Here is a 10,786-nt window from a genome sequence, read left to right on the forward strand (position 1 = left end):
CATGGTGGTTACACTGAGAATAAGCATTAATGGTAGAATTTGAACCCAGAGCCTTTGACTTCAGAGATAGTTCCCTTTCCACTGTGCCATCATTTAGTCATAAGATTCAACATTGAAAGGGACTGTAAGACCAACCCCAAACATCCCATTTTGCAGATGAAGAAACTGAGGCACAAGCAGACTGAGTGATTTATCCACAGACTAAATAGAAGAGTTGAATTGGAACACAGACCCTAGGGAATATTGCAAGAGAAATATGCCAGTTCCTTGGACCCTACGGCATCTCAAGTCCTACCACCACCTCTCAGTGCAAATTCTAGTTCATCAGTGGTTCCCATAGCTTCTACAGTGTAGGGAACTTCCCTGACTCTTGGAAGCTAGTCTTCAATTTACAGTTTGGGACAATTGCCTATGGCTCTGGGTTAGGCGGCTTGTCCAGCGTCCTACGGTCAATATATCTCAGAAGTAAAATTTGAACCCGTATCTCCCTGACTTGGAGCCCCGTTTTCTCCCTATGAGCGGTCTCTCGCCAACATCTGGAACGGGGTCCCCAGAACCGGACGCTGCTGCGGACACGGCTTGACTTGGGCAGACCCAGGGGAACTTCGCCCTCCCTCCGTGCTCCCCGTTTTCCACAGCTTCACGGAGGCTTCCCGGGTGATGTCCACTAGGTTCCCCTCCTTCCTCCTTCGGCTCAAAGCCGGGTGCCCAGACAGAGCCCCGGGGGAGGACCCAGCAGGAGGCCTGGGCCGGCCTGGAATGAGGTGGTTTATATTCCTCCTCCTTAATCACCCCTCTGCGCTGAACAGCACAGTTCCCTTTGCTGAATAATTAAAAGGCCAACTTCATAGCAGCCTCTAATCACTTTATTATATCACAAATGCTAATGTTCTTTCAATCGGGCTGTTTCCCAGAATCTTTTTCGTTATTTTTAGAATTTGAAAAAATAGTAATAACAGTAATAAAAAATAGCATCTCCTGACCCTGCCCAGACTGGGTACCTTGGCAACACACTGTACCAGTCAGTCTCCTTCCTCTGCTCTCAAACCTTTTGTCTAAATTCTTAGGTTTGAGGGACTCGGAGGTTTCGAGGGGAAATGGCTAATCTAGAGACCGGGACGTGTTAAGGCAAAAGGCAGCACTGTGCCCCCTGGTGCCCCAGAGTATCTGACATCAGAGAATCATGGGATTTGAGAATAGGGGGGAGACCCCAATGGTTTCCAAGAGCCACAGGCACACGATGGTCAAGAAGTCGAGAGCTGAGAGGGGAAGGATGTGGGAAGATGGGACAGGACCATGATGAATTTAAAGGGCCTTATTATAGGAGCGGGGATTGATTCAGCATCAAAGGCTCTTGGGATCATAGATAACCTAGCTCAGTCTCCTCATCAGGTGAAAAAGAAAATGGCGGCCAGAGAGAGGTTCCCTGACTTGCCAATGAGTCACTAGTACAATGCTAAGAGGACTGCATTTGGAGTCATAACATAGAGTGTTAACCCAGAAGGGTTCTGGATTCAAATCCTGCCCTTGATTTTCAATCTCTGTGTGACCTGAGATGTGATTTCATCTATAAAAGGAAAGGGTTAAATTCCATATTCTCCCTCCTTATCTCTGCTTCTTGCTATTTCTGCCATCATTATCACCCTTCTTCCAACCATCCATACTTGGGGGTGGGAGAGAGAGTTGGAAGCTAGAGTTGTTCCCCTCCTAAAAAAATCTTTAAAATATAAACAACAGTGATAAAAAAAAAGAAAGAAAGAAAAATATTCGTAAATGCTCCAAAGTGAGCAGAAAGAAATTTAGAAGGGGTCCCAGAGACGCATTGCCGATGCGATTGGATTAAATGAATAAACATAATCTTATTTAATTTTTAAATTATATATAGTTATACATAATATTATAAAAACATGTATTTATAATATACAATCATATACAATTCATATACAATTTTATTTGATTTTTAAATATATATTTATATGTTATAAATATACATATTTATAATTTATCATTATAGACAATTAATAAAAATATTATTTAATTTTTAAATATATATATTTATACATAACATTATAAATGCATGTTTTTATAATATGATATATAATTATATACATTTAATAAACATAATCATAATAACAATATACCGTGAAATGTTGTTTCAGTTTGTAATAAATAATTGACAATTTAACCAAAAAGCGGGAAAGAAAGAAGAGCAGGGAAGGGAAGACAGAGATGAAGGAAGAAGGAAACAGGGAGTTTATTTTAAGTAGTTTCACTTGTGGAGAGAAGAAGAGATTAATAATCATTCATATTAGTACTAGGTAGTCTCCTGTTCAAGTGCATCAGCTAGGGGACACTATAGTGCACAGAGAGCATCAGGCCTGGAATCGAGAAGTCACCTCATCCTGTCTGCCTCAGTTTCCCCATCTGTAAAATGGGAGGAAATGGCAATATCTCTGCCAAGAACTGGGGCCACTGACTTGACCAAAAACAGCTGAAGCTTTTAATGTAATTCTGTAATTGCTTTAGCTTATTTTGACTGCTGGATCTGGTATCTTGCACTCCACCAAAGTCCCCAGGACTTTTTCATCTGAATTATCGGCTAGTTGTCCCCAGGGAAAGCAATCTGCAAGGGAGGGAATATCCTTGGGCTGCTTACAAGAGGACAAAAACTAGGATCCGGGCTTGAAGGGTGGGTCAGATTCAGAATTTAGGAATAGCTGTAGGGAATGGAAAGATCCCATTGGATGGAAGTCAAGAAAACCTTCAGATCCCAGCTCTGCCATCGAACAGTTGTGTGATCTTGGGCAAGGTCTTTCCAAGTCTCAGTTTCTTCATCTGGAAAATGGGGATAATACTACAAGGACTCTCTATCCTAGGTGACTGATGGGAGGATCCAAGGAGTAAAAGCGTGCATGAAGCATGTAAGAAGGAGGGCAATGCAGAGGGAGGGAACAGCATGGACAAAGATACGGTGATGGACAAAGCTCACTGACAGAAACTGGTGAAGGTGAGCAATGAGCTGGCCAGACTCTGGTGGGCCTCCAGCTCAGCCCGGGCCTCCCACTCTCCCTGTAGTCCGGCCACAGAGAAAGAGCAGAGAGCCATCAGATGCTCCCGGAGGATGAGGAGGGGCGAGCCTTCATCTCTGTCGGCCTCCTTCATTAGGGAGGGAATGAGATGCCCCAGTCAGGGGGCAGGGCCTGCTGCTGTGGCCCAGGTGGAGCATCAAAAGCTCACTGTGGTCCGGGAGGACCCCAAGGGGGCCGAGAGGGGTGGGGGGAGACGGCCTGGGAGACTCTCCCAGAATCCCATTTGCATTTCAAACAGGGGTTGCTTCTGATTTAAATACACTTAGCATTTGCAGTGCTGAGGCTCACTGGCTTTCTTCCTGGGCCCCCCAGAATCTGCTCCCATGCCCTCCTTGGTCCACAGCCCAGGATTACTCACAGGAGCAGTTTGCTTCCTCACGCTCCTGAGGAACCCACAGCAGCAGCAGCACCCTGTGCTCCCGCAGCCAGGCAGTCTGGCTCCCGCTTTCCCTCTGCTCTTTGTCTCTCTCCCCCTCTGGTTCTGTCCCTGCCCCCTCCCTTATTATCTCTTCTTCTCTCCTTTTATTTCTCCCAGCTGCGTTTCTCCCTGTTTCTCTCCTCCCTGTCCCTCCTGCCTTTCCATCTCGGTCTGCATCTCTCCCACAAACTCATTCCTCACATAAATTTCCTTTTTCTCCCTCCCTCCTCCCCACTCCCTGCTGCCTTTTCCTCGTGGGACCAGAAAACCACAGCTACTCTCCCTCCTCCCGACTCCTAGAGCATCCACAAAAGCCCTGTGTATACAGTAGGTGCTAAGTAAATGCCCATTGGCTTGTATTCAGGCTCCTTTTGTTTTTACTCCACAACACAGTCCATCCTCAACCTTACACACACACACACACACACACACACACACACACACACACACACACACATACACGATCACATTTCCCAGCCCAAAATATCCCTCCGTCGGCCGCATCCCCCAGAGGTGATCCTCAGTCCCTTCCCCGTGAGACCACGGGTTCGAATCCCACTTCTGAGGCTTTGCCTGTGTAGACCAGAAGACAAATCACTTGGGCCAGATTATCCTCCTCTGTACAAGAGGGTGGAGGTTCCTGCCCATCCCTTGTCCTGGATAGTCTGCTGGGGAGATTCTCAGAATTCCCTTAGATCACAGGGAGTGCTCCGGATAACTTCAGAGATGACAAAGCACTTTAAAGAATCTGGATCTAGAGTTTCTTCACCTGCCTCAGTTTCCCCATCTGTAAAATGAGAACGTCCCTTCCAAATCTAGAACCCTGACCCCTTCTCTGCTTTTGGAGGGCCGGGAGACCAATCCCAGTGAGTTTTCTTTTCTGGCAAACGAGAGAGCGCCCCACTCCTCTAAGCCCACAGGGCGGACACCCCGCTCCCCACTTCTGTCTGGGGGATACTCCCTCCCCCAATCCCCGTGTGGGCCGGGAATCCTCTCCCTGGGCCCTCAGCCCTGGGAATTCTACTGCAGAGGCTCTGGGTGGTCTCCCCCCGGTTCCCAAAATGATCTCCCTGAACCCCTCCATCTCCCCCTCTCTTCCAGGGCTGTTTGTCAGAACCCAGAAGCACTCTGCTGACTTGTAATTATTTTTACTATGGTTCTTTGTCTCCACTAATCCTTTGAAAGAAGCTTTACTGAACAGCTGAAATATTATGATGCTATAAAACCTCTGTAATATTTATAAATCCCTTAAGACATCATAAAGAAAAAAAGCCCTCCCCACAGAGTTCATCTCCCATAATTACATATACATTTCCCTCTGATTAATAAAAAATGATCACTTCCTTATGGAAAGATAGACTGAGCTCTCTCCCCCCCGCCCCCCTCCCCGCTCCCCCCCCTTCCCTTGGAGACTGGGATATTTCTCCCTTCTCCTCCTCAGGGAAAGGTGTCAGGGGGTGGAAGGGCCTCCCCGGCTCCTGCTGCTCTCCCCAGGCCGCAGGACCCGCTTCCTGGGAGGGAGATCGGGGGGCTCCGTGACGAGGCCCCCGACAGAGCGGGCCGTCCACACCGGCCTCCTGGGAGCCTGGGATTCCTGGGCTCTAGACGCAGAAATAATTTTAGGACGTGAAGTGGGCAGTGAGCTCTCTGGGTTGGGTCCTAACTCTCCAGGGCCTTGGAAATGGAGGATCCCGGTCCCTCCCTAAGAAAGAGTCTCCATGTCCCTCCCAAAGGGTCTCCACAAAGGAGAACATTGGGCTCTTTTCTCCGGTCTCCCCCTCTCTTATTCCCCCTCTTCCCTTCTTTGTTCCTCCCCCCCCACTTCTTCTCCAGGCTCTCATCTCCCCATAAACCTAGAAAACTGTAATTGTTAAACAAGTCAAAGTCAGCAGATTGTTCTTGCCAGCCGATGACGAAGTAGGTGACGGGCTCCGGGTGGCTGGGGCGCGGCCGTACCTGGGCGAGGACGTGGGGAGCGAGGGTCAGGGGTCAGGGGTGACGTCAGGTTTGGGGTTGGGGTGGGAGCGATGGGATGAGGTGATGAGGTGGAGGAGGAGATGGGAGAGAGCCTGGCAAGCGGAGAGAGAAGGAGACGGACGAGAAGAGAGGGGCTAAAGGGAGGGGAAAGAAAGAAAAGAAATTCAGAAGGGGACAATCACCCCAGCCTGCCTACCATGACGCCGCTCTTCTTGCCGCCTCCGCCTGCCGACCTGCGAGATGGCACCTCGAGGGGCGATTGCCCCTTTTATAGCGCCGCTGACAATTAGGGCAACTGTGCCCACTCCAAGTTTAGACAATAGATGTAAGGTGGCAAAAGTGCGGTAACCAGAGCCCGGGAGAATCTCTGGCATCCCATCTGTGCAGGACTTGGGACGGGCCCAACCACAAAGCTGGAGACCGACGTTGGTCCGGGGCCACCCTTGAGACACGGCCCCCTCCCAGAGAGCGCCGACCGGGCACTGGGGCAGAGCGGACGGGGGGCGGTGGGCAGGGGGGCTCGGGATAGAAACGCCCTTATCGTAAAACCAAAAGGGGCTCTACCAGACCAGACCCTAAGTCTTTGCTTCCCAGGGGCTACATGTGAGATTTCTCTGGGACCCTCCCCTGCCACCAGCCTAGGGTTTGCCAGTGCTCCATAGATATCGGTCAACACAGCACAAAGGGGGGAAGAAGCAGCTCCAGCTGCCCTTCCCACTGTCCTCATATTTTCCATCCCCTTCCCCTCATCCACAAACCTTTGTTTTCATGGAAAGTTTGCCCAAATATCACCTAAGGGGTAATTGACTAATTAAGGGTTCTAAGGGTTCTAAGGGGTTCTTGACTTTTTTTGGTATGTTTCCTGTCCCTTTAGCAGCCTAATGAAAATTCTGGGTCCCATCTCAGAGGGATGCTTTTAGAGGCATAAAATTATATTTAATTCCCAAACTCTGGAATCAAAATACCAGAAGTCCCAAGTTTGTGGCCTCCAGGTTAAGAACTCTTTCTACAGGAAGCTTTTCCAGACCTCCCTCCCCCAACTACTAGTCCTCCCCTCGCCCCCATTCACCTTGTATTTATTTTATGTGAATATGTTATATTTATTAATTTATTGGGCAGCTAGGGGGTGCAGTAGGTAGAGTCCTTAGATTCTTACTAGTCGTGTGACTCTAAACAAATCATTTAACTCTATTTGCCTCAGTTTCCTCATCTGTAAAATGAGCTGGAGAAGGAAATGGTAAATCGCTCCGGCACTTCTGCCAAGAAAACCCCAAATGGGGTCGCAAAGAATCGGACACAACCGGTAAATGGCTGGATAACAAAAACAGTAATTTATGTATATCTTGTTAGTCTCAAACAGTGGGTGCCGAGGGCAGAGATCCCCATGCCCATCCCTAGGCTGGCACAGAGGGGCTGCTTGCGGATTGAATGATTGCTTCAGACAGACAGAAGGGCAGACACCTTCCCTTCCGGCAGCACCTGCCCCTGCCCGTGCGCCAGAAACGTCCCCCAACGAGATGCCGGGCCGCTTTGGCGCGATCTCCATGGATTCCCAATTGCTTTCTCAGAGCCACCATGAGCGTGAGCTCCAAGGAGCGAGGAAAATCCGGAGTCAGAGGACCTGGGTTAAAATAATCGTGGGCAAGACATCTCATGCCCCAAGTCTCTGTTTCTCCATCTACAAAATGGGTGGATTGGAGAAAATGACCTTAACTTGTGTGGACCTTGCCTTTCTTTGGATCCCAAGCATTTAGCCTGGTCCTAGTACACAGTAAGCACTTAATAAATGCTTGTTGGCTGATTGACTCTGAGCCTCTCCCAGCCCTGCAGGATCCCTGCCTTCAGTGGGCTTGTGCTGTTTCCTGAAGAATCAGGAGATACAAGGTAGCCATGGGGACTGGTTCCCGGAAGCACGCCCCGAGCTTGAGCACCCTTGTAGAAAGACGAAGCCTGTTCCAAGCAGGGAGCCCATCCCTCTTAAAAATCCTGTGAGATCGTGGTAAGAGCAGGCAGGGTCCTGGATTCAAATTCTGCCCATCTGGGATAAGCCATTTAGCTTCAAGTCCCAGCTGGTGCCCCTGGGTGCATGCAGTTTGGTGCAGAAGTAAAGGTCTGGGTTCGAATCCTAGCCACTGCCCTGTAGCCTTGAGCTGGTTACTGCCCTCAGTTTCCCCATTTGCAAGGTGAGGGGGCCGGGTTCACGGACCACCCAAGTCCCTCTTCCCTCCAGCTCTGTGATCCCGGCTGTCTCTGGCCACGAAGGCCGTCCGGGGGCCGCTGGTCAGATCCTTTGCCAGGGATCACACAGCTCAGATTAGGGTCTGACCACGTCCCCGGGAATGCGGGAGCTTAACTGTCCCTGGGGGAGCATCAAGGCCCAGGAAGCTCCAGGGGGAGCAGAGAGCATGATGGAGAAGAGCCTTCTTTTGATGTTGCTCCCAAGGATTTGGGGGCATCTGCCCAAGCCCCAGCCCTGGGCTCGGGGGTGGGCACAGAGCCTCCGAGGGGCTTTTCCTGGTGCCCGGGGACAGAGGCGACAACTTTCTGCCAGCGCAAGAGAAGTGACCGCCAGCCACGGCCTTCCTTCAGGCCCATCTCCCCCAGAAGCCTCTCTGATTCATCTTCAGGATTCAGCCCCTGCCCCCCTCCAGGTGACGATACCTCCCCCACAAATAACCGGGCATCTATTTTATGTGTCTCAGATAGAATGGAAACTCCCTGAAGGCAGGGACTGTCACAGAGCATCCATCAAAAGCTGGGAGGGACTCCAGAAAATGTAACTTTACAGATGAGGAAACTGAGGTTCAGGGAACTTAAGTGACTTTTCCAATGTATAAACCAGAGGGAGGATCTGAGTTCAAATGCGGTCTCAGACACTTAATACTTCCTAACTGTGTGACGCTGGGCAAGTCACTTAATCCTAATTGCCTCATCAAAGAAGAAAAAATTATATTTATACATATATATATATATAGAGAGAGACAGAGACAGAGACAGAGAGAGACAGAGACAGAGAGACAGAGACAGACAGAGACAGACAGAGACAGTGACAGAGACAGAGAGAGAGACAGAGAGACAGAGACAGACAGAGACAGAGACAGTGACAGAGAGACAGAGACAGACAGACAGACAGAGAGAGAGAGAGAGAGAGAGAGGAGAGAGAGAGAGAAGAGAGAGAGAGAGAGAGAGAGAGAGAGAGAGAGAGAGAGAGAGAGAGAGAGAGAGAAGAGAGAGAGAGAAGAGAGAGAGAGAGAGAGAGAGAGAGAGAGAGAGAGAGAGAGAGAGAGAAAGAAAAGACATGATTTACTTTGGAACTTCCAACTGAGAAAACTCCCCTCTACCATTAGAGACCGCCAGCTTATGGTCTTAGAAAGGTTTCATGGCTTGTATAGGATGGCACGGCTGGTCCCTCCCCCATCCTGCTGACTTACGACCTGGCTTTCTCTCAGGGATGACTCTCTCTCTGGTCAAGAGCAGCCACACCGATAAGAGATCACCTGGACGTGTGATACCATCTCCGCTCTCAAACCTCCCCAAGGTCTCCAAAGGGTAGAAGCAGCGAAAAAGAAACTCCAAGTGACGCGGGGCCTGGAGGAAAGGGGCTGCAGCTGCAGGACTCGCCGAGCATCTTCATATTCTGCCTGTTTAAGCTCTTATTTGGGAGTAGAGCGCGTCTAATTAACTGGCTTCCCCAGGACGGGAAAGAACGAGACACGATGTTCCCTCCAGTTTCTGAACAGAAATGGGTGTGAGAGCAATGAAGACTCCCAGAGCCCTAGACAAATGCAACAGGGAATCGTTCGGGAGTCTAAGACTTTCAGGGAATCAACCCAGAAAGTGCAAGGTCTTAGAAACCAGTTATTCCTCTCCAGTTCCTCCACGTTCCATCCTCCGACCCTTTTTTTATCAGGACCTAAGCCACAATCAGAATCAAGCTACAATATTTAATGTGTGACATTGACCTGAGTGTTCCCTGAGCTTGGAGAAGACATAACCCATGTCTCGGAAACACAGCCATGTCTTCAGGAAGATCCTTTGCGGGCTCACAGTCACTTCTGGACTGACAGCAACTTGGCAGGGAGGGGTCTAGTAGAGCATCCGATGTTTGGATATGTCCAATAGGGGAAGGAGGAGGCATTTCCCTGGAGGAAGGAGAGAGTGGGGGAAAGGACAGGTGAGAAGAGACCATAGAGAATTAAGAGAATATCGACTTTTCTTGGTTTAGCTCCAGAAGAAATCGGAGTCATCGTTGTTGAAGGGAAAGAGGTAGAAACCTGGTCTTGACCCAGTGGCATTTGACATCGTTTATCAGTGATGTAGGCAGAGCTTTATAGATTTTAGGAGGAGAGCAAGAATGTTAAGGTTCTAAGATCTCAGTGAGCCGAAGGGGCCAAACCTAAGAAGATAAAGCATAACAAGGATAAATGCAAAGTCCAGCACTTGGGATCAAGAAATCAATTTCACAAGTGCAAAGTGGGGAAGACATGGCTAAATGACAAATGTGTAGAAATGATCTTAGATTGAGCGGATTGTGAGCTAAAGACGAAATAAAAAGCTAATGCTCTCTGTGGCTTTTACTTGGCCCAGAGTGCCCATGGCTGGGAGACAAGAGTCCTCCGATGCTATACCTTGGTCAGAACAAAGTTGGGGGTGGAGGAAAGGGCACGTTTGAGGAAAGACCAACTAGAGTAGGTTGGAATTCTAAGGGTACCAATGCCATGGAAAGGCTGATAGGGCTGCCATGTGAAAGAGGGGCTAGACTTTTCTGCATGGGCTCAGAGAAGGGATCCAAGAGTTCTGGTCAGAAGTATTCTGTGCAATGAGATTTCAGATTTCAGATTTCACCTCAATGCAAGGAAAAACCACCCAGTAACTGGAACTACTCAAAAGGTAAATGGGCCTCCTGGGCAGGCAGGGGATTCACCCTCGCTAGTGGTCTTTAGGCAAAAGCCAAAATGATCACATGTTAGGAACATGGTGGACACTCCATCCCCACCCCCAACCCTTTGCACACGCTGTTCCCCAAAACTGAAAAGTGCTTCCTTTTTCTCTCTTCTTCTGCCACTCAGAATCCCTAGTTTCCTTGGAAGCTCAACTCAAGAATCACCTTGGACCTAGAATTAGAGAACGCACACGCTTTATGTGATCGTTCTCGAGTCAACCCCAGCTGTTGGTACCTCCTCCTCCTCCACCTCCATGATCTTGTATTTATTTCACACGCAAAAGTTTTTGTTCCAAAAGCTTCAACCTGCACTAAGATTTTGGGGACAGCCTGTGTATGTTCATAAAACATGAGTTCATT

At 49.1% G+C, this 10,786-nt stretch overlaps 1 protein-coding gene across 3 annotated transcripts in view; it reads right to left on the reverse strand.

Moving 5' to 3' along the window:
• The window catches only part of MYL10 (myosin light chain 10), an 87,888-nt gene extending 78,889 nt beyond the window's left edge, over window positions 1-8,999 (reverse strand). For 2 of the 3 annotated variants that reach the window (XM_051991858.1, XM_051991856.1), the window contains exon 1: window positions 5,681-5,787. In XM_051991858.1, coding sequence (XP_051847818.1) covers window positions 5,681-5,683 — 3 coding nt within the window. In that variant the 5' untranslated portion in view covers window positions 5,684-5,787. Of the gene's footprint in view, window positions 1-5,680; window positions 5,788-8,915 lie in introns of those variants that run through there. The other variant, XM_051991857.1, reaches the window with a different exon arrangement.
• Window positions 9,000-10,786: the final 1,787 nt, after the last annotated feature.

This window comes from Antechinus flavipes, chromosome 4, assembly GCF_016432865.1.
Source record: "Antechinus flavipes isolate AdamAnt ecotype Samford, QLD, Australia chromosome 4, AdamAnt_v2, whole genome shotgun sequence".
Classification (NCBI taxonomy): domain Eukaryota; kingdom Metazoa; phylum Chordata; class Mammalia; order Dasyuromorphia; family Dasyuridae; genus Antechinus; species Antechinus flavipes.